The 23,195-nt window shown below is 41.0% G+C and overlaps 1 protein-coding gene across 4 annotated transcripts in view; it reads right to left on the bottom strand.

Moving 5' to 3' along the window:
- Positions 1 to 23,195, bottom strand: part of TRPM3 (transient receptor potential cation channel subfamily M member 3) — a 375,460-nt gene that overhangs the window by 100,237 nt on the left and 252,028 nt on the right. For all 4 annotated transcript variants that reach the window (XM_066616650.1, XM_066616652.1, XM_066616653.1 and 1 more), the window contains exons 4-6: positions 19,014 to 19,227; positions 17,914 to 18,038; positions 12,249 to 12,420 (exon numbers count right to left, since the gene is read on the bottom strand). In XM_066616650.1, coding sequence (XP_066472747.1) covers positions 12,249 to 12,420; positions 17,914 to 18,038; positions 19,014 to 19,227 — 511 coding nt within the window. The remainder of the gene's footprint in view (positions 1 to 12,248; positions 12,421 to 17,913; positions 18,039 to 19,013; positions 19,228 to 23,195) is intronic.

Here is a 23,195-nt window from a genome sequence, read left to right as displayed (position 1 = left end):
AGGTTCCCCAGAAATATGATGTTGCATATGTGTCAGCAAAGCACTAGCAAATTGCTTCCTCTGTTTTAAGGCTACAATCCACTGTAGTTCACTTATGCAACATAAGCATAGCTTGCTTGCTTATACAGGAAAACACACATGGACCTTTATGTTATATCCACAGGTCAGAGCAGGCAAATCAGTGAAGGATGGCACCTCTATTGAAGTGAATTGGCAAACCTGTTCATGCAAGAGTTCCATTGGAGCACTTACGGACTCTGAATCATAGTAGTCATCTTCTGTCCTCCACTGGCCCACAGCATGCAGTGCTGCTATTGCAGCCTGTGCTGCATGCTATGGGTTGGCTAGGGACTAGATAGCCCAGGAGAGCCTGCCTGCCTGTCCCAGCGCAGGATAGGATAGGGCTGTAAGGTCCATATAGGGTGTCAGACTACAATAAAAAGATATAACAGGAGAACACTATCTATTCCTACACCATGCTATTCACAATGACAAAAATCCTCCTTCCCTCACATCTGGCAAGCACAAATATATGTTCCCCCAGTTTCATATCACTGACTTAATCTAAAAAAATACAACGGATTTTATTGACACTGTTTCTGTTTCTAGAAGCGTTCAGTGTATTTTCACTGTGACAGGTCTCAAGCGAGAGGGAAATTTTAAAAAATATATGGAAGAAATAGGTCCTCTGCCACTAATGGCACCCCTGTGACAAATGCTCCCCCTCTCTAATGTGTACTGTTCAGGGCTGGCCTAAGGCTTCCCAATACCTGAGATGGCAAGCCAAATACCGGTCTGTTTCTGATGATGTACCAGCCACTGCTCATCTCACTCTCCAGTGTGCTAGCTCAGCACTCGCTTCTCCTCCACGTTTTCTGTTCCTCTCTGTCCTTCCTTTTCCAATCCAGGGAATAGAAGGTAAAGGAGGGGTAGTAGGAGCAAGAAGGCAGAGATGGGCACCCTCCACCAATCTGCTGCCTAGGTGGCCACTTCAATTGGCCTCATGGATGGGTTGCGCCTGCTACTATGTGCCTGTATCATGCCATTCTGTATGCCCCCTCCCCCCCCATTGGCTGCTGTTTGAGAACATCATTGGCTGCCACTGGCAGGGTACTGAAAAATGCCATGACACGTTACCAAATAGAGTAAATGTTACTCATCTTATGGGGAAAGGCAGTGATTCTCAAACTGGTGGATTGCAACCCACTTGTGTAAAGCTTCCCCCATCCCTTTAAGGGAGGCAACAGGATAGTTGACCTAGCAAAAGTCACAAACCCCACAAAGACTTACTTAGGGAATAAAACTCTCCCTAAGTTTGAGAACCACTGGAGTAAGAGATGGAGAATTCCAAATGGGGATGCTGTTTTCAGTTGGAGCCCAATGTATCCCATAATCTGCAGAAACAAAAATTTAGCTGTACCATTTCAAAAGTTACTATATACTTCCAGATTAAGAATTTTTATACAATTACTTGGATTCTTGGACTTCTGTAACAGCACCAGAAAAAAATATATTGGGGCACAGAATGGGCAAAGTACATTTTAGGAGAGGAATATTCCGCAAGTTAGATTGCTGAAAGAAAAATTATATAGTTCATTATACTCCCCTCCAAACATATTTTCTGCAAAGAAGTGTAAATTGAGAAAAAGTACAGTAAGGGCGTAATCCCATCCAATTTTGCAGCATTGATGCAGCTGTGCCAATGGGGTGTGTGCTGCATCCTGTGGTGGGGGAGTAGTCATGGAAGCCTCCTTAAGGTAAGGGAACATTTGATTCTTTACCTTGGGGCTACACTGTGGGCCTCCATCAGCACTGGAAAGTTGCATAGGATTGTGCCCTAAGAAGATGAGTGAATGTTAAAGTGACCTATAAAAGCAGAATCTGCCCATTCTTATGCAATCCTATTATGAAATGGGTAACAGTATCCTAAAAATCTAGGGCTTTGGAGAGTCGTCTGCATCTAGTATGGTAATGTTGCTTGGGTATCTGTTATCCATACTGCTCATCAAATAGGTCTTAATTTTCTGCAGGCACAAAAATATTCATTTTCAGACAGCACTTCCAGTTAACACAGGAATCTTGCAGTGGGAATGACTGGGGGGCAAGCTTCATAGTGGAGGCACTTGCTTCCCCCTTGCCCAACCCTGTGCCACTGGAACTTTTTATGCTAGGTAGATGCTGCAGAAACCTACATAAAGTTGGAGACACTGAAATACATGTTCTGCTTTGTCCATGTCCTTTGAAAAACAGTAAGGCGACTGTTTCTGAACATGAAAGAGAAGTGAACTGAAATATTTTGCTGTGGTATACAAACAAGATCAATAGCAAAACTTGTAATGTCATACGAAGTGCCAGTGAGCAAAGTCTTTCCAAAGACTTCCTTGCTATCCCAAACCTATTAAAGCAAAGTCCCAGCTGACCTTTGGTTCCACTTATTTGCCTGTCTGTTAATCTCTGCAGGGCTTGCATTTGCATGCATTGTATTAGAAGCTTTATAACTTGTACAGTAATGGGGACATCAAGCTCCCCTTTCTCCATCCAAAAGTCATTTGCAATTAAGTTCTGTTCAGAGCCTGCCTAGTTCTCGATATGCATCAGCTCCCATGTATTCAATGTGCACCACTGCAGTGTGAGTTAATTGCAGAGTTGACAGCAGAGTTTGCTGGGACTTTACCCTGGTGGGCACTTGGCAGTTTGGCTCCCTGAGTAATCCTTAGACAGACAGTGCAAGGTAAGTATGTGTTGGTGAGTGAGAACAAACACAAACTATTTATTCCCACATTTTATTTCTCACAGTGGAATGAAATAAAATCCTTTTGGCTATAGTATTATTACATAACTGCGTGAATCTCTAGTAAAACATTGGCATGGAAAAGGGAGACAGTCAAACACTTACACCCACACATAGCCTCAGGCAGCACTGATCTCATAGGAATCTCAGGTCTGTTTCCATCATGAATCAGAATGCTTCAGGGAAGGAGTTTCCACCCTCTGAATTCCTGATACTTGCCCTGTAGCAGCCCACTGTGATGAACTACTGTCCTTTATTCTCTGCTATTAGAGAGGAGAGAGAAACCCTATGGCTAAGCATTTCTTTGGCAACTGTGCTTGTATAAGTGATAGGCAGACAAATTCAGCACCTCCACATTTATGCTGCTGGATCTCCCCTGACTACTGATGTAGCATTAAATCAGTAATGGGTCTGGAGTTGCCTCAGAGAGGCTGAGGTTCTGGGATTCTGTGTGGAATGGGATGAAATGGCTCAGAAACATTCTTTGGGGCTCGGTGTGTGCTTTTAATGACTGTCTGTTTACTTGTTTGAGCCTGGACTGGACACAAATGGCTTTGTGCTGTACATAATGAGCCAAGAGATTCAGGAATAAGCAGTCATGAATTTGGAAATGTTAAATCTTTAATACATTTGTAATTTTTATTTTCCTCATGAGCATATCTCTGATTAACATACAGGCTCCAAGTTCCTTTGAAGGATGTACACAATTATGTCCAAATTAATTCTTCAATAAATAAAATATTTGATCACACCCCATGGAAAACACTGAATACAACTCTATTTGCTTCACTCTACAATCCTATGCAGGTTTACTCAGAAGTAAGAATTGAAGGGGACTCACTCCCAGGTAAATGTGCATAGTTAATTTTCCTTTAATATAGATAGATGCACAGATTTCCCCCCCCCCCCAAGTTCTTGGATTCCATTACATTCCAGGTAAAGATAAATGTGAATATTTCACTTCAAAACTCCCTTTGGGATTTGCCCTGGAATAGGCCCAAAATAACAAAGCAGCCTGATGTGGCAATGACAATAATAAGGTCAGATCAGTTAATGTGTTATACTTTATGATGAACTGATAGATACCATGGACATCTGTAAAAAAAAAATACTTGCAAAAATGTATTGTCTGAATAAAAACACACACAGCTAGTCAGTAGCATCGCTAGGGAGGTGTGGGCCACACCGGGTGACATGCACGGGGGGGGGGTGACGTGCACTGGGGGGTGACACGCAAAAATTGCAGTGGGTAGGAGTAATACTGTCACATTATATTCTGTTGGATGCGGAATTTCCAGTGGAATGCAGTGCAAAAAACCAGAGTGAAATATCTCCTTTCTATCAAAGATTATGGCCAATAAACCAGAGAAACAAAAAAATGCATGGAGCTCTATGGAAAGTGAAACTGAGCCATATCGTGCGTTTACTCGTGAGTAGGCAAACTTGCCTTAGTCCGTCGGAAAGGGCAGGCTGAGAGGAATCCAACAACACCAGAATGGTCCTGCTCCAATGAATGCAGCCCCAAAAAACACATGAGAAGGAAGTCCCTCCCTCCAAGCAGACTAATGTATTGAGCCTATGGAAAACGAAACAAAGCCTCATGGTCATGTTTACTCGTGAGTAAGCAAACATGCCTTGGCTGGTGGTCAGGCCAGGCAAAGGGGAATGTGAAGCCACCAGAATGGTCCTGATCTGATGGAACTGGAGCTCAACAAATGCTCCAGAAGGCAGCCTCCGCCCCCACACTAAAGAGGATCAAAACAGAGGCTTCAGCTGATAAGGTAAACTTTGTTGACACTTGCAAAGCCAGGTGGATCCTGACAGTGATCAGGTTTAAACAGAAGTTCTTAAATTGAACTGGGCACTGGGTAGGGCTGAAAACCTTACTCAGTTTTGAAGGGGAGGGTGTTATTGCAGGCAGGCTACAGAGGAAATTCACTTGGTGGTACAGGGCTGGCTTCTGCTTATTTAATTATTTACTTATTTATTTTAATTTGCCTGATGATGTCACATCTACCATGACATCACTTCTGATAGGTCTTGGACAGATTGTCATTCTAAAAAGTGGGTTCCGGTGATAAAAGTTTGAGAACTGCTGCAATAAGGTGTTAGTAAGTCGACACCCTGGGAGTATGTGCGACACCACTAGTGACCAAAATCACTAAAATCACAATTTGGAGGAATAATACCAGCATGCTATATATCCATCAATGCGCAATTTCATGCAGAAGGTGTTCTATCTTTGTTCTATCAAAAGGTACAGCCAAAAAACCAGTGGGGGCAGAGTGATGGTATATCACTATGCCCATTTCCTGGGGTATTGCCCCGTCCATTGCATGGGGGGGGGTGACACGCTGGCATCCCGCACCACGTGATGCAAACCCTAGTGACACCACTGCAGCTAATTCTAAAAGAAAACTTATGACACGTGAAATAACTCTGAAGGTCACAAATCCCAGGTCCAGATGGAGCAGTCAGTCCAAGGGTATATTTGAAGTCTATTCATTTGGATTTCTGAAGAGGATGAATTCTAAAATAGCATGGCCCCAATACCATTCAGTCATAAGTCCCTCATACTATTATTTTGGTCATTTTTGGATTCAGATTCAATTCAGCAACCCCTATCCAGTTCCCAGTCATAACCAGACACCAAAGAAGCACCACAGGGAATAGAAATACATCAGTTACTGGACAGAATATGAAAGGAAAACCAAGACATAAGTAAATGAGCATTCCAATGCATTTGATGATGGTGCAATGATCAGAGAAGATGTCAGCGATGACGATTGAACGTCCCTTTGCCTTCCCAGCCCCCTTCATATATTCTCAGGCATAGGATGACAAAGGGAAGTCCACAGGTCACATGAATAGGTACTGTAGACACTTTACAGTGTTAGAATTCACTATTCAACTTGAACCTTGCTATGGTCTTCTCTAGTCCAGTTTTATTCACATTCTAGAAGAATAAACATGACTTCATATTTCTACCTGAGCTAAGCTGCAAAGTATGACACACTATGCCAAATTCATATGGGAATCATAATTATTATTTAAAATATAAGACTGATATCAACTCAATATTCCTAACGTTCACTTGACTTTGACAAGCGCCCAATCATTCCTGCTGCCTGCTTGCCTTAAGGGCCAGTCCAGTCCTTGCAGTAAGCTGGTGGGCCACAAAGTATGCCGGAGTGACAGTTTCTCCATCAGTTTGCAGGGGGCTGCTGTCAGTGCAAAGGCTGGAAGGCTGTGTGTCAGCAGCAGTGCCACAAAGACCACTTGTTGGTATGGCTATGGTGACGGTAGGGCAGATCAGGGCGGGGATTGGCCAGTGGTTCTTATCTAAATTACGCCCAAACCAGATCACCCTGGGGCTGGTATTTGTCATATGAGAGAAACTCCCACTAATGTCAATTGTAAATGGCAGCTATAAGGGTGCCTCAAATGCATTAAGCCCCCCCCCTCCGTTGAGCTATGGTACCAATCTGGATTAGGCTCCTCCCTACCTGATATTTAGTAAATAAACGTTAAGCACACGCTAATGCCAATCCTTTTAGATTGTGAGCCCTTTTGGGACAGAGTTATTTGATTTTTCTCTGTATACCACTTTGTGAACTTTCAGTTGAAAAGCGGTATAATAATAATAATAATAATAATAATAATAATAATAATAATAATAATAATAATAATAGTGCATTTAATGAAATATGTGGTTTGACCCTCATAGTTTAGCGACTGGGAGTTAAACATTAATATGAACCTTTAAAGGAAAAAGTGAGACTATTTGTACTACAAGTCAAATAATTTCAAGGTGGATTAGGGGGGAAAAGTGTAGCTGCAGCACTATGGTCAATGGAAAAGATCTGCACCAAAACAATCTGGATTCTGCACTCTGTGAACCTAATGTAAGAAATATGATTCAACAAGTCTCTTCTTCACTTGCATTGGTTGTTTTGTCTTTACTATTCTTGGGAAAGACAAAGTTATGCAGGACACTGACTCCTCACCTTTGGAGGGTTTAGCAGGCTTTCAATCTGAATTTTAACTCCTAGAAATTTTAAAATGAAAGCTGGCATTTTCAGGATGCTCAACACTCTTCTCAGTACCAAATTCTATGGTTATGTGGTGGTGTGGATTATGGAATCATGGAAATCACATGGCCCTAGTTATGATCAACATGTTACATTTCTAGGATAACCTGCTGATCATGAAATGGGAGCATGCAGCTGTATTAGAAATGACCAAGATTTCACAAAAGTTAAATGGTAAAAAACATGCAATCTCTCCCATGAATTAATTCAATTTGCAAAGGTGGTTCAGGGAACACTCTGGGTGTGTGTGTGTGTGTGTGTGTGTGTGTGTGTGTGTGTGTGTGTGTGAGAGAGAGAGAGAGAGAGAGAGAGAGAGACTGTTTTTCTTAAATGTTTTCAATATAAGATTGAATAGGCATTCATCAGGAATGCTTTACATATAAGATGTCTGTCTCAGGTCAGGACAAACCTTCTGAAGCCCATACTCAATGAAGTACTTGGATGTTTGATGTTAGTTATAGTTATAATATCCTGGATAACAATTAGTTATAATTTCCTGGATAATTTGACAGTATGCAATTGCAGAGGGATGTGTTTTGATATTAAACAATGTGATTTTGATATTCCTAGGTATTTACATCACAGAGGACCTCTCATGGACTATTAACACCAGCATGTTGATAAAAAAAAGGCACAAAAGCGGTTATATTTTCTGAGAAAGCTTGGGAGGTTAAATCTGTCACAGTAGCTGCTTGTGTCTTACTATCGTTGCACCATTGAAAGTGTCCTAACCTATGATATCTTGGTGTGGTATGGAAATTGCTCTGCAGGGGACAAAAAAGCTCTGCAGAGAATTATTAAGATCACGCAGCACATCATCAACCTTCATCTACCAGCTTTGGAGGACATCTATACATCTCGCTGTTTGCAGAAGTCACATAGTATTCTGAGAGACCCCTTCCATCTGGCTCATTAGAGCACGCACCACACGATTCCTGAACAGTTTTTATCCCACAGCCATAATTACGTTGAATAAGGTGATCTAGTTGTTACCATGCTCCTGGGCATTATGGTCTTATACTGTTTTTATATTATGATGCACATTGTATAGAATGTGTGGGTAAGTGTGTAGAGTGTGATTGTTGGAATTGTAATATATATTTATGCTTGTATCTCAAAGGTGCATAAATTTCGTTGTGCTGTAGCACAATGACAGTAAAGTTACTGTTACTACTACTACTACTACTACTACTAAACTCAGTAGCTGAACTGTTGCAAATGCATTTTCAATATTACTTTGTTCTCTTATGCTCCTTTGTACCACAAAGGTAAGAAGTAAACACTTTAAAAAATCTTTTTCTTTTCTTTATTTTTCCCAGCAGGTTTACTATGTTCCATCAGCTCTACTAAAGAAAAACACAGTAGCTACATTTTACTGTGACAAATATCAGTATCCACATGCAGGAAAACTGCATGGCTAATCTGTTGATTGGCTTCCAATTTATGATTATTAAGTTAGGTACCAGTGGTTAAAATCTGCCATTCCCCTCCTAATATAATGCTGAGAACCAACCCCCACTCTCTGTTGCCCCTGTAATTTTTCTATAAAGTATAAATAGACAGCTATTCAATCTATTCTAAATGAATGTATAATTAATAGTTCATTATCGCATAATGTCTTTTCCACTGGCCATTTGCTGGCACTTCTTCTGTGACTCACAGCCTGATTCTATATCACACCATCTTTCTCCATGCAGCTGCACTCACAGAGTGTGCACTGCATGCAATAGTGGAGGGGGCAACAAGATGGCCTGGGAGAGGTTGGCAAAAATCCATAGGCCTCCATAGGCTGCATGGCCACCAATAATTCTCCTTGTCCCTATGCCAGCTATTTTGCTAATATAAATCCAAGGAGACGTGGAGGAGTGTGTTGACTGGGAAAACAGGAATAGTACCCTGGCGTGCATTGCTGCGAGCCACTCTTTCCTGCCCTTGAAATGCCTGCTGCCCACCCTGTTCCCTGCCCCACTCCTCCCCCTTCTGCCCTTGAACCACCCTTCCACCACCTTACCTACTCCAATGCAGATCCAGAAACCACTTCTGCAGATGCGGTAACGCACTTACTTCCAAGTAACACACACTTATTTACTAAGGCCTGTTGAACTCAGTGGGGCTTACTTCTGAGTAGAAATGCCTAGGAGTGCATTGTTTGATTGTAAGCCTTGTGGGACATGGAACCATTTTAAAATTTCTTGCGCTACACAAATCATTTTGTGATGCTTCTTCTTTTTTTTTTTTTTTTTAAATGGCATACACATATTTTATAACAATACTGTAAAATATTGTTATGCTGCTCAAGGTAATATAAGATTCATGCATACATGTGCACATACAAAGTTTTAATTTGTTTTGGGCTGCTAAACACCTTTGATTGCCCTGTCTAGCCTGTATAGCCCAATCACTTTGTCTGCCCAGCCTTGCCTTGGGTTCTGCTCCTTGGACATATATAATGTGACAACAAAACCCAGGAACTGGTTTTTGTTCCAGAGCCACAGTAACCACCCCATAGTTACGGGGTGAAGCAGTCATTCTTCTTAAACTGAGCATGATTTTTTTCCTATCAGTATGTTTCCCAGTACAAGAACAAAAGTATGCATTTTAATACTTTTTGTATTCTGCGAAGTAGAGAGTTAAAAGTTTAACTTTATAAAGAATGTAGCATAAAATAAGTGAGAGGAGTTAGCATTACATGGAACTCTGATAGTCAAGACCAGAAAACTCTAGTTCTATAGGCACAAAGGCTGCATTTAGTTCTAATGTGGAATTTCCCACAGCTGGTGGGATGATGATACATGTATTTGGCTGTGAAACAGCCTGTGAAATTAGGCATATCAAGCTGAGCCAGAAAATATACTTGAAGTATATAACTATCTTTCAAGAATAAATGCAATATGAGAAACATAAACTCTGCCAAGTCTTTTTGGAAATGTGAAGAAAGTAATAAATCAACATAGTCATACTTTAGGAACTAAAATAAGTGGATTCGTTTCTAGTTTCAAATGTTATATTTGCCAGAATGCAATTTGCTGTGGCGTCATGTTCACCCTTGGCAATGGGTCCCCCGCTATACATTACCCAAATGTTCCAAATCAAAGCAAACATCATTTTCAGCTCGTCAAGCAATATCCACTTATAGTAAACTCTGGAAAGTAAATAGAGATCCCTCTCATTAAGGCCATATTTATATAGTAGTAGTGACAAGTGTTGATAGAACTAGAAAGGGTAACATAATTTTGTCTGATGTGGCATAACCAGCTGATAAACACCTCTCAACGCCTCTCACATTTTGTAAGTGTTATAAGAACAGACAATAACTCTGAGAGCCAACTCTTATTATTGGTGATGATCAACTTGAATGTAATATAAATCCTACAAGAGGTATTGGGCAATGTTGTAGCTGTAAAAAACATAGCAGCAGTCTAGCACTTTAGAAACTGATTTACTATGATGTGGTATTTCAAGGATAATAGCTTAATTGTTCATCATAGATATAGGAGGAATAGTGCATAGAAGGGCATGAAGAGAAGGTGTGTGCTACATACTCATATTTTAGAATATTTCAACTTATGTCCTAATAACGTAAACACAAATGAGGGTGATAGCTACATAGACCACAGAAGGAACACATATTGAAAGACAGATCCAAATGTTGTACTATTATCCTTGTGGATATTATCCTTGTGGAAAAGGATAGAAAAGTATATTTGGTAATCCAATCCTACCCTAATTCCCTGTACAGCAATGCACAAGACACTGCTACATCTTGTGGGTGAATTTTGGCAGCTTGGATGTCTGCTTGGGGTAAAGGGAAATTTGTCCCGTTCCACCCCCTGTCCTGGGCTTACCTGCTCCAGCAACATCCTCATGACATCCAACGGTGCACATGGAAAGGCTCAGGCCTTCCCGCTGGCACACTGGCATCTTGCACTGGCACAAAATGCTTTATGGCTGCTTTGTGGCAGCCTGCACCGGCAGAACACATATTCCGCTGGTGGCAGTCATAGATAGTATTCAGTTGTAAATCTTCCAATGTTTACCAATAAAGGAAATCTAGTTGGTGTGCCTGACAGTTTTCATTCTTATTTCAGAACAGGGAACCGGAAGGTGAGAATGGGAGGACAATCATGAGTTCACAGCATCCTTGAAGAGCCTCAAGGAAATACACGAAAGCAAAACTCGTATGCAAAAGAGGAGTGCTCCCACTGGCCTCATAATGGCATCCATCAACATTATTGCAACAACATGGGGAGAATACAGCATGCCTTCTGGTTCAGGCAGCACAACACAACAATAAATGGGACTGGGTAAAATAAGTCAGGAAAAAAAACTCATGCCTCCCACTGCATCCCCTTCTTCCAAGAAGCTGGCATTATCCTTTGACTGCTAGAGAAATATTTTTAAATTTGCTGAAAATATTTTGCCATATTCTGATGGTGAGTTTAAAATGATGGCATTGTAAAATAATGCCTATAATAATGTTGACCTGTTATGTGTATGTGCAACAAGAGACCTACAGGTCTCTTGGATACAAGCGTTGGAAAAAATAAATCAATGCCTGGAGTTGCAGTTCAAATTGTTCAGAACTAGAAGAAGAGGGGATAAGATCAGGGGCTCCAAGGAGGCCACGGCTGCACAGCCGGTGCCACTTGCTATTTCTGGCAGTGGTGCAGCTGTATGCTGTAGAGCATCACATTTTGCAATGCTATAAGTCGGGTTGTGCTGCCAGAATACAAGTTCTGGTGCAGCAGCCTCGTAATAGGTTTGGGCTGTCAGTTGAATTTGAAGTGTTGGCCTTCAGTGAACTGTCTGAAGTGTACCTAGTTGATGTGAATTAGAGATGGGAAGAAGAGATATGTTGAAAATGTCAAGTCAATGGATATGATTTTTCAAGATTAGGACAGACATAATCAAGTTGATTTAAAGTGTTGGGTTGATGCCCTTAATATTTAAAATATAGATCTTAATTGATATATAATGGATTGATTGTTAGATGATGAAATGTTGTAATTTATATTTTGAATTTATGTAAATTGTACATAACAATGAGTTTGTTCAATGCCTATTTGTACTTCCAAATATTGAGGATATATATTATATTGGTTTCACTGTACATCTCAGTGTTGGTGAAATAGCGTAGCACATTTCTTTTTTTTTTTTTCCACTACTGATTACAATGCATTGACTAGTCCTGTTTTGTTCCACACTGATCATGTCTGCACCACAAGGTACATACATGATCCAAGTTAACTCATCTTTTATCCTTTAGATTGAGACTGTTTTCTAAAGGGCTAATGCACCTTCTGCTACTGTACTTTGGCAGTTTCATCATTGGGATTACAGAAAAATGTAGAGATTGAGCTGCTTACTTGTATTTATCTTCTGAAGTGAGATGTGCTTTTCCAACTGCCTGCGAAGCTTCACTTCTGCACCATATTTGCCTGTAGTTCCATTATCAGCCAGAATAAAGTGAGAGTGCATACTGTTCAGTACAGTCAGTTTGCTCATTGGATTGGACATTGTTTGGTATGGCCGAACCACCTGCATATAACAGAAAACGAGAGAATGAAACCAAAATGAGAAGTAGCATTGGCTTTCTCAGAAATTTTCATTTAGTAGGAACAGGCTGAAAACAAGATATTGCAATTATTTTTGCCAGTATTTGATGCATTACAAAATTCAAGTACAACAGAAATATCAAGCAAATCAAATATCAAGCAACTGTCAAAGCTCTTAACACTAACTGTGTTAGTGTAACTAACACACTAACTGTGTTAGTGTAACTAACACACTAACTAAGGGCACAATTCTGACTTGCCCTTGGGCCGCATGTCCCTTGTGCCGACCCAGGAGGGTTGCAAACGTGCCGTAAGACATGTTTGCACCACCTCAAGAGTCTGAGGCTGAATTCAGCTTCAGCACCAATAGAGGGAGCAAGCCTTGCATCGGCCAAGCTTGGTCAACAAAAGGCTCTGTAGAGGCGGGAGGGAGGTGTTTTGGGGCAGGAGGAGGGCGGGTAGAAGGCTGCCCTGGGGGGTGGGCAGGAAGCAGGAGGTGGAGCTGGGATTTGGCTGTTATGCCAGATCCTAGCCCCCATACCCAAGCAGTGTGGAGCAACTTCAAGATGCTCCGCTCTCTTTGGACTTGTGCCACCTCAGGAGGTGGTGTAACTCTGAGCACACCCATAGGGGCTGCAGTGTTTTACCCAGGGGTAATGGGAAGAGTTTCCCCTTACCTTTGGCTGAGCCATTTTGCAGCCCTATCTTGCGCTGGATACGGCGCAAGCCTTCTGGCTTGCCTGTTCCAGTGCAAGATAGGATTATGCTGCATGTTGAGAATGTGACAACCACACTGAAATAATTTTTTTTTAAAAGATATACTTTTCTGGCGTTCAAACTAGGGATCTTTTGCATGCCATTATTAGAATACTAATATTAAGTCTTCCATCACTGGCTTTCTAAAACATATTTGTTTGGAATTCTTGGTACACTAACATGGAATTAGCTTACGCATTCAGCACTTTATACTTCTTTGTTGCAAAACAGTCACACAACTTATATGTATTTTTATTGTTGCCAACAGAATAATCTGGGTCAAGGACAGTGATGGGTTGTAGAGGATGACAGATCAGATGCAGGAGGGAGAGATCAGTGGCAGTAGTGCATGCCAAATCACAGGTTCCTTCCTGGGCCTGATCCACCTTCACAGAGCAGCAGACCTGCACCAAAAGAATGAGCTGCTGTAGGTCCAAGTTGCCCTATAGTGGTTACTGGGGCTTACCCTAGGGCAAGGCAACAAATGTCACCCCAAGGAGACCTCCAGCTGTTGAAAATCCCCCAGGGGATTCAGCGGAAGCTGTGCTGGTGCCACTACATTGCCATGCAAGGATTTAGATAGGATTGGGCTTCCCGACTCTGCACTTGTGATATTTATGATTGACATATACATGTCATGTCAGAAATAATAAGAGCTTATGTTGACATACTGGTATTCTTATCAGAATGCAGTTTATGACAAAAATGAAGAATCACAAAAAGTTACAACAACTTTGCAACTTCATCTGAAAAGCAGCTTTCTTCAAAAGATGTTCCAGAAGATAACATGATGGGGTTCAGTGGTGAAGCTGTGGCGCTCCTTCCTCTTGTGACAGTACAAGTTGAGACTATTTATTTGTGTGGGTTCTGTTCCAAGCACTCATGTGGATGGCAAAAAATGCACTATAGCAAATCAATTTAAAAAACAAAGTTTCTTTGCTCCAGTGATTTAAAAACAGCCTTGATGACCTTTGAGATGTAAAATAAGAGTCATTAAGAAGACAATCCATCAGCACTTCACTCAGCCCCTCCCCTCACCAATGCAAAATGGTCACCTTTCTTTCACATGCTATGGGGGAAGGGAGGGGTCTGCTGGAGAGAGAACCATTGACGGATTGTCAGCCAGCTGCCCCCTCTCTCATTAAGGAGGCTATTGTTAAAGGACTGTTCAGTTTTTTTAAACTGATTTTAAAGGGGTGCATCGTCCCCTTCTCCAGGGATCAGCACATTCCTTCTCATTTGCAGGGGTAATTCGTGTTGAGAAAAATCGGTGTATAAAAAATCCATGTATAAATAGGCTGGACCTGTACTTGGAGAATGGCTGCCGATGGTGCACTGTGCAGCCATTTTACATCAGCAGCTATTTTACAACTGTATAGACACTTTTGCTGTCATAATGTCCTTCCCCTGACAGCCCAATCCTGCACAGAATTGGGTTGTTAATCATTTAGTACAGGGGTGTCAAACATAAGGCCTTGGGGCCGGATGCGACCCGCAGAAGCTTTTTATCTGGCTCTCAGGCTCTCAGCTGCTGAGCAGTGCTGAGGTGTTACTAGAGCAGCCCACTTGAAAATTGGGTTCTCCAATATCCTGAAATATGATCAAGATTTGCATGCTGTCATTTGCAGCTAATGTGCTTATTTTTGGTTATGACCTGTTTAATGACATCACTTCCCGCCCTCAGCAGGCATCATAAATGCTATTCAGCCCGCAGTATGAAACGAGTTTGACACCCCTGATTTAGTATTTTAAAGAGCAACACATATTAACGTAGAATACATTTCTGGAAAAATAAGCAGCTCTGTAGCTTTCAATGTGTTCTTTGTATCTGATCATAATTCTGCTGCAAGATCTTTCATGGTTTAGTTATGAGAAAACTGTGAGAGAATATCAGCTACCTGTTTCCATATCAATAGCATTAGATCAGAGTTCAGTTTATAATAATCTGTTTCTCACTCTGACTGGAAATATCCAACAGAATGTTTCCTAACAAAGGTAACCAGAGGGTATTTTCAAGAACATCAGAAGGTTAAATTGAAAGTTTTTATGTTAACTGTTCACTGGAAAAAAAATTAAGCTGCTGAAGAATACCGTCTGGTTGTACAGCACTTTGTAAGTTACATGTCATGTTCACCTTTTAAATGAAAGGTAATGTTGCATTCAGCTATTATCCTCAAATAGCATTTCAAATTACAGAGGAAAGGTATTACAGCCCATTTTTCAGTGATGGCATTTACAGTGTCAAATACATTTTGAAAATAGTATCTGAATGCACGTTATGGACTCCTGAGTGTAAAAACTTGTTAGTGACCCAATGCTGTCATGAAATTCTTGATTTTACCCTCTTTTTTTTTTTTTTTTTTGCTTGTTTTTCACCTAGTGCAGACCCTTCAGCTTCTGGGGTGCCTTAGCAGAAGCGATTATCTTTTGTTACTGTTTGAGCATCTTCCTCTTTCCTAACTAATTGGCACACAAAGAACTTGGCTTTGAGTCAGTTCACTGAACTATGACGCTCACCTGATTGTGTTTTTTTTTCTGCAGGTGGCAGCTGGTCTTAGTTGTTGGACACTTGATTGTCTTTTGGGCATGTAAGAGAGCGTCTGTCACTATGGTACACAGTTGGGTCTTGGGAAGTTTAGCCAGCATACGTTGGTTGGTGAGTAAGGGAATTTTATGGGGCAGTTGTTACCAATGCTGGGTGATAATTTATAGCAGAGTCTCCCTTCTCTTGGTTTTGCATTGCTGAAAATGACCAAAATCAGAGAATGAGAGGATTCTTGAGCTGGCAGGCCTGTAGGGATTTATCAGTCATATAGTCATGGATCCCAGGATTTGCCCCTTGAATGGGGCCCCAGTGGGCGAAATCTCCCTAATTGCCTAAAAGCTGGTCCTGCTGGGAACTCATTGTCCATGGATTGTAAAGTCAACCTCAAACACTGGTGGCTTGAGGATGGCAATACAATCCAGACCTTCTTCAAGCCCCCTTAAAGAGGTTGGCATTGATAAGCTGCGATTGTGAACATCTATGAACCAGGATGGGATGCCCACTGACACTCATTGTCTCCCTCAAGAAAGGGAACCCACACTAAAGGGAGGTAGATTTCTAGTTTGTTCGGACTGCTTTGTATATAATTATGTATATGATTAATAAATTGTAGTTCTGTTTAAAACCAAAATCAGTTGTCTTTTGCCTTTTTGGGTATGTAAAGGCAGAGTCATGTGGAAGTTTGAAGACAAACAGATGTACTGTGGCAAAAACCTTTGTGAACTAGAACATATGCCATGATAAATCTGGTGCCATAAGACTCATTTTTGGATTTGTTGCAGTTGCCTCACTTGGAGTTTGTTATTTACACTGAAATTTGTTACCAAAAACATAACATGTGAGTTTAAGTATTCCACAATTAATAAAGTAGTGAGGAATCCTGATGTAGATTTTACAATGCAATTGTCAAAAATGTAAAACAGAAGTTATCTGGCTTTCTCACCAGTAGTACATGTTGCTTATAATATGACCATGTCATTAGTTCTTCCCTTTTCCCCTGTAGAATCACTTACCCTGTGTTGTCATGTTGCCATGTTGTGAGTGTCCCTTCTGCCACTTCACATTATTGCCTGCTCTGAGTTTCCCTGCCCCTGCCAACAACAGCCAATCATGTGGAATCAGAGCAGGGAAACTCACAACAAAACAATGTTTTGACAGGAAGTAAAGCAATGTATCTAAGATGACACCTAGGGTGTGTTTCAGAAGATTGGGAAGATAATAGTATTATTAATGGTTATAAAAGGAGAAGAAAGAAAGAGAGGGGATGGAGAGAATTAAGAGTGATTTATTGAATAATGTAAGACTACATCAAGTGGTACTCCTTGTAATTATCTTCCCTTCATTACTTTAATGGGCCAGTTCCATCCCATCAGCACACAAGATGCAGGGCTGCCAGTGTAGCCTCTGTTGTCTCCTGTGTGCTGATTGGGGACCAGGCTGGCCAGGAGAGAAAGAAAAGAAAAACTTTACTTACCACTCTGGCCTCTGCGTGGTGCCCTGTGGAACTCCACAACTCTACACCAGCTCTTTTGTTGACAAGATCTGAGGCACCACAGCAAGTGTTTTAAACCTGATATAAAGGCATGGGATGTGGTGGAAGCTGGTGCTACCATAATCCAGTCCCACCCCCAATCTGCTCCCCTACCATCAGCAGAAATTAGCTGGCGGCTGGTCTGCACGGCACCACTGGTGGCGCACAGCCTTCTGGCCTTTGCACTGGCAGCAGCACTCTACTGACCAGTGGAGCAGTGGCTATGATAGCATAACTCATGGTTTTCCAGTATACTGTGAGGATTGGACTGGGCTGTAATAAACTTTAAAACATATTAGGCACTATCAGAATTTCCTATGTATGCATTTTATAAAAGCAGCTCTGAGTTATCTTTGTTTTAATCTTGGCATCTTATAAGAAATCATGAATATTACTCCCACCTGAAGAACTCAGGGCCTAATCCTATCCAATTTTCCAGTGCTGATGCAGCCATGCCAATGGGGCATGTGCTGCATCCTGTGGTGATGGGTCAGTCACAGAAGCTTCCTCGAGGTATAGAAACATTTGTTCCCTTACCTCAAGGTTGCATTACAGATGCACTGGTGCTGAAAAGTTGGATAGGATTGGGCCCTCAGTCCACAACATATTGACAATACATATTTATAGATAAGCCAGACACTTACATCCTTGCCAATGAGATCCTCTTGGTTTTCTACAATTCCCCAGGGAGCTATTCCAATAGTGCAGATCTTCCCTCTGGATTTTGAAGCGTGGTCTTTCAGTGCATCACCAACATGCCGAATGACTCCTGGGGGGAAAAAAAAGAGCAGTGAAATGTGGTATTATAATAAAGATAGGAAACACTGCAAACGTTTATATTATAAAATATGGTGTGTGGATATGGTTCTCCCTTATTATACACTTTAAAAACCCCTTTAAAAAGGTCCTTTATAATCATACAAAGCTGTATTAACTCTGTGACTTTAATTCTGCTTCATGACTTTCCTTCTTAACCTTCCTGGTATCTGTTACAGAGAAACTTCTAAAGCCAGGTTTTTTAAATAACTGATACTTCACTGTACGGCAGCTACTACTTGACCACACTGCCAGGTTGATCACTGCAGAACCTGGTCTGGTCTCACTGAAAATGGAGATGTATAGGTTGTGGTGTGATGCACCAGTGGGTAAAAATGTGCTTGTGCAGCTGCTCTTCAAAATGGATTGGAGCTTTGGAGCAAAAGGGTGCAGAATAATTCCCTGACCACAAAGCAAACTGCCTACTCCTACATACAGCTGCCATCCCTACCATCTCTGCTGGCAGTGGTGGTACTTACAAAAGTGGTACATGCAAAAAATGGTACTTGGAAATGCAGCATTAGCAAAAAAAAACAACGCTGAAAAAGTCTGGTCTAATGGTGTCTGATAACTTTAAATTTCTAAAAATAAGCTGCTCTGGATCTGGTCTATACATGGATGAGAGACCAGAAATGCCACGTATACCACTTCATTTTTAAATTTATACACCAAGTTTGACCCTCAAGGAATTAAAAAGCAGTCTCTAATGAAATAGACAAACCACAATAACAAAATAAAATTACAAACATCAACAACAAACCACAATAGTAATTAACAGTAACACAGTCACAGAAAACAAAACAGGAGGGCAGGATTAAACGGTAACAGATAGTTATAATGTGTGCCTTAAGAACCATACAATGACAGGAAGAAACCTACTGCAAATCATGAAAGGCTTTCAGTGCCATAATAGCCAGGTTGCAGTTACCTGTGTTAACTCCTCCTGTAAATATCCATGCTCCAGTTGTCATGGCAGCTTTAATGAGACCTTTTCCAAAGACTTGCTTGAGTTTTGGCTGAAGTTCAAAATTCTGGAGCCCTCCATGCACAGAAATGAGAAGCTTGGGTAGTTCAAGCTGCCATTCCTTGGTCATCAAGTGTAGAAGAAGGTCAGGCTTTGTGTCAAAAGACACCCGCACATACTACAGAATGAAGGGCATTGTTTTAAAACAAAGCAAAAAAGTAAGGTTAAGAAGCTGGCTTATGATAACTTCCATCTTCTCAAATACTTAGAGCTTACACTATAACATTCATATGGAAGCTAACAGTCAACTGTCACTCAGAACAGCTGAACAGTGTGGCAGACTGATTGGTATTCATCAAGAGCAGAAGGAGATGTGCTGGCTGAACAGTTTAAATAATTATGGACTCAAAAAAGGCAAATGCTTTTGCCTTGTTAAGAATCTAAAACAGTGATTCCCAAACTTTTTAGCACCAGGACCCACTTTTCAAAACGACATTCTCTCAGGACCCAGCTAGGTTTATCAGAATTTTTGAAAAAGGAGATCTATAAAGAAATAATTATTTATTTATAAGTAATAACCAGAAAAAGACCCACAAACATTTATCTTCCTATTTTTACACATGCTTGCAAACTGCAGGAGCTCGGCTCCTTGCAGGGCAGTTAGCGGCTATAGTATCTGATTTCTGAATAGCTTCAGGTCTATTAGTTATATGATCTTTCCATCACCCTTTGGCGACTCACCAAAAATCAGGTTGCGACCAACCAGTTGGTCTCGACCCACAGTTTGGGAACCACTGATCTAAAAAAATGTATATTGTATGAGATCCAAAGAACTACGGAACATATTCAGTAGGTGACTCATATACCTAACTGTTTAATGACTGAGGAGAGTTGATAAGATCATTTCTTACATGGCTTATGGGTCTCTTTTATTATCTGTCTTTAGAAAGTCATAAGATTTCAAACTTATCTACCTGTTAATACAGCAATCAAGATAAAATGGTACACAAATTGTAAATCACTTTGTACACTTGAAAAAAGTGTTTACAGTTGATGGGAGCAACTCTAATGCAGGTCTCACAATTTTCTACAAACCAACCAATACAGGTAATTTTTACACAGATATTTTTAAAAATATAATGGTCTGACTATAGGAGCTGCAAAGAAACTCTTGGTTCTTACAGCAAGTCTTACAGCACCTGCAAATGCAACACAACATCCTGTATTTACTAAATTTACTGAAATACAAGAATTGTGTTTAATGCACAATGCGTTGAGCAATAACAATAATCTTCTAAAACCATGGCAGCCAAGTCAGCAAATATAAGAGTGTAAAAACTGTTTATACACAGTATGCTAGATGAGCAAGTAATGTTCAATGCCTGCAGCACTGCAGTTTAAAAGCCATAGGCTGTAAGAGACCTTGATACATGGTGACCAAAGGTGAAGAATGAGAATAAAGGACAACTGCAATGAGGTTTTGGCATGTAGGAGAACCAACTTTCTTGTGTGGTATCAGATTGCAGAATTTGAGGAATTTGGTTTTTTAAAAATTTGGTATTCTGAAATGCAAAGAAGAAATTGTCAAAGTAATAATACACTTTTGGGTAAATTTCACTAGGTGTTCAACTCCAGCTCAAACCATATAGAGGTGGGCCCTCTGTATCAGCAGATCCCATATTTGCAGATTCACTTATCTGTGGATTTGGGTCTATGGGCCCCCCCCCCCGCACATGCTCCTGCACATGCCTCTGGAGCACTGGTTCCAAACCTGTGGTCCGTGGACCACAAGTGGTCCGCAAGATCCTGAGAAGTGGTCCGTGGGGTCTCGGAAAAAAGAATCACCTTTGATCACTTCCAGTGTCTTGCTGGGCAAGCAATCTCCCATGGTCCACCAAAGAGGGCAGAGAATGGACTGCCCACAGCCACAACCATTGAAGTGTCAGAAGTGGCTATGAGTAGACCATTTTCTGTCCTCTCTGATAATCCGTTTGAGAAATGGACCACCAGAAAGGGTAGAGACTAGACTCTCCACAGTTACATGTGGTCCATGACAATTCCAATTTTTGCCTCAGTGGTCCATGGGACCCTAAAGGTTGGGAACCAGTGCTCTGGAGGGTCATCTGAGCCCAGCAGAAGCCATGGACATCCTTCTGTGATCTCTGTCGGGCTCAGACTGAGCCTTAGAGGCAAAAATACGTGGCTTCTGATTTTCCGAAAAACTGGAAGTGACATTTGTAATGCCTTATAAGGTATTGGAAGGCCCAGGGAAGCCCTCAGGTTTTTTGGAAAAACTGGAAGTCATGTGTTTTTCCTCTAAGGGTTAATTTGAGCCCAGCAGGGGACTTGGATGTCTGTCTGTAGCCTCTGCTGTGCTCAGATGACCTTCTGGATGCAAGGGGAACAGATCTCCCCTCACCTCTGGAAGGTTGGGGGGATGTTTGCCTGTATCCGCGGTTTCACTTAGCCACAGGGGTTTCTGGAATGGAACCCCTGCAGATATGGGGGCACACCTGTACTGTATTGTGTATGTAGCTGACAAAAGTTTACTGTTCAGTTATGTGTATGAAAGAGGAGTGCAGAATATGCAGCAAAGCTATAGTGTAGCACCTGTACCAGTCAGAACAGTAAGATTGACAAGATAGTAACATGGGGACCAGGGGTTCTCTCAGGTAATGCCTGTCCTTTGGTTAGCTAAAATGCTATTGTTAGACTTCACTTCCTTCTGCACACTCTCTCCTTCCTCTTGACCTGCTGTGGGATCCAATTCCATCCCTTCTTATAGAGAAGGATTTTCCTTAAAAAAAATTATTTTTTACTTCTGAATAAAAACCTCATGCAAAGCTTACTATCTGGATTTTCCTGCACAATGTGCCAATAGGTGTTTTATCTCTACACACATGAGTCTCATGGGTTCTGTCAAACAGCAGCTATCTCCAACTGCTTTTGAATGTTGAGGGCATTTGAACAAAAGCCAGCCATAAAAATAGTGACCTATCATCATCATTATCATCATCATCATCATCATCATCTATATACCACTTTTCCACAAAAAAGTTCACAATGCGGTTTACAGAAAACATCAAATAGTGACATGGCTCCCTGTCCCCAAAGAGCTCACAATCTGAAAAAATGTAGAAGACCAACAGCAATCAGCCACTAGAAAAGACCTTGTGTTGGGGTGAAAAAGGACAGTTACTCTGCCCCTGTTAAATATAAGAGGAGCACCACTTTAAAATGTGACTTTTGCCCAGTTAGCAGGGGATAATAGTTCAACTGAGACACAGTTTTTAGTTTTGTTTGTTTTTTTAAGAAAATGGCCTGGCTCTAGCAATTGCATATAAAACTTCTTAACTTCTATGAAAAGTCTCATTCAACATAGCTGTTCAAGGTTTGACTGGCCTAACACCCCCAAGTCAACTCTTATTCAAAGGTTGTCATCATTGGCTTACTCTGGTGAATTTATAACATACTTTGCAGAGAAAATAGCTCATAATTTTATCTTCTATCCTGGGCACTCGGATAAGTAACAGAACGACCTACAGGTTGAATACATAACTTGTGAGTTGCCGCTCTGAATTCAGAATCAGATTTGGAATTTTGATAGATTTAGTTTAGTCTCTCCTACAAGTGTAGAGGATGTAGTTGGAGATACCGGAGTAACTACTTGTGGGATAAATACAAATCCATTATGCTGGACAAATCTAATTAGGAGAGGTTCTGATTTTTGTTCAATTTCTGTACAATTCATTCAGAGAAGGTAGGATGCAGGATGATCTTAAATAGGGTCACAAGCCAGATGGATGCAGAGTTACTCATTTAAATATTGAATTAACATTTAAATTTTTAAGCTAGAACACCAGGTTGCTTACTTAGTTATTTGAATGGATATTTGTAGCAAAAATTTACTTTAAAGAGGCATCCTAATTTCATAGCTTTATCCTATCTTAAGCAATGCTACATTAGGGTCATAATACAAAATCTCATATTATTTGATGATTTTGTAGGGTAAGAAAACTGGTACTGCTGACAAAATAAATATAACTGCATCTTCTCATGGTAACGTATCTTTTGTGGAGAGAACAAATTGCTTTTGCAGAGATAAAGGAAAAGCCTCTGAAAACACACTCATATGACTGGATTCTG

Source organism: Tiliqua scincoides, chromosome 2 (genome assembly GCF_035046505.1).
Source record: "Tiliqua scincoides isolate rTilSci1 chromosome 2, rTilSci1.hap2, whole genome shotgun sequence".
NCBI classification, from domain to species: domain Eukaryota; kingdom Metazoa; phylum Chordata; class Lepidosauria; order Squamata; family Scincidae; genus Tiliqua; species Tiliqua scincoides.
Note: the sequence above shows the minus strand (reverse complement) of the source record. Positions and strands in the feature narration are given on the sequence as shown.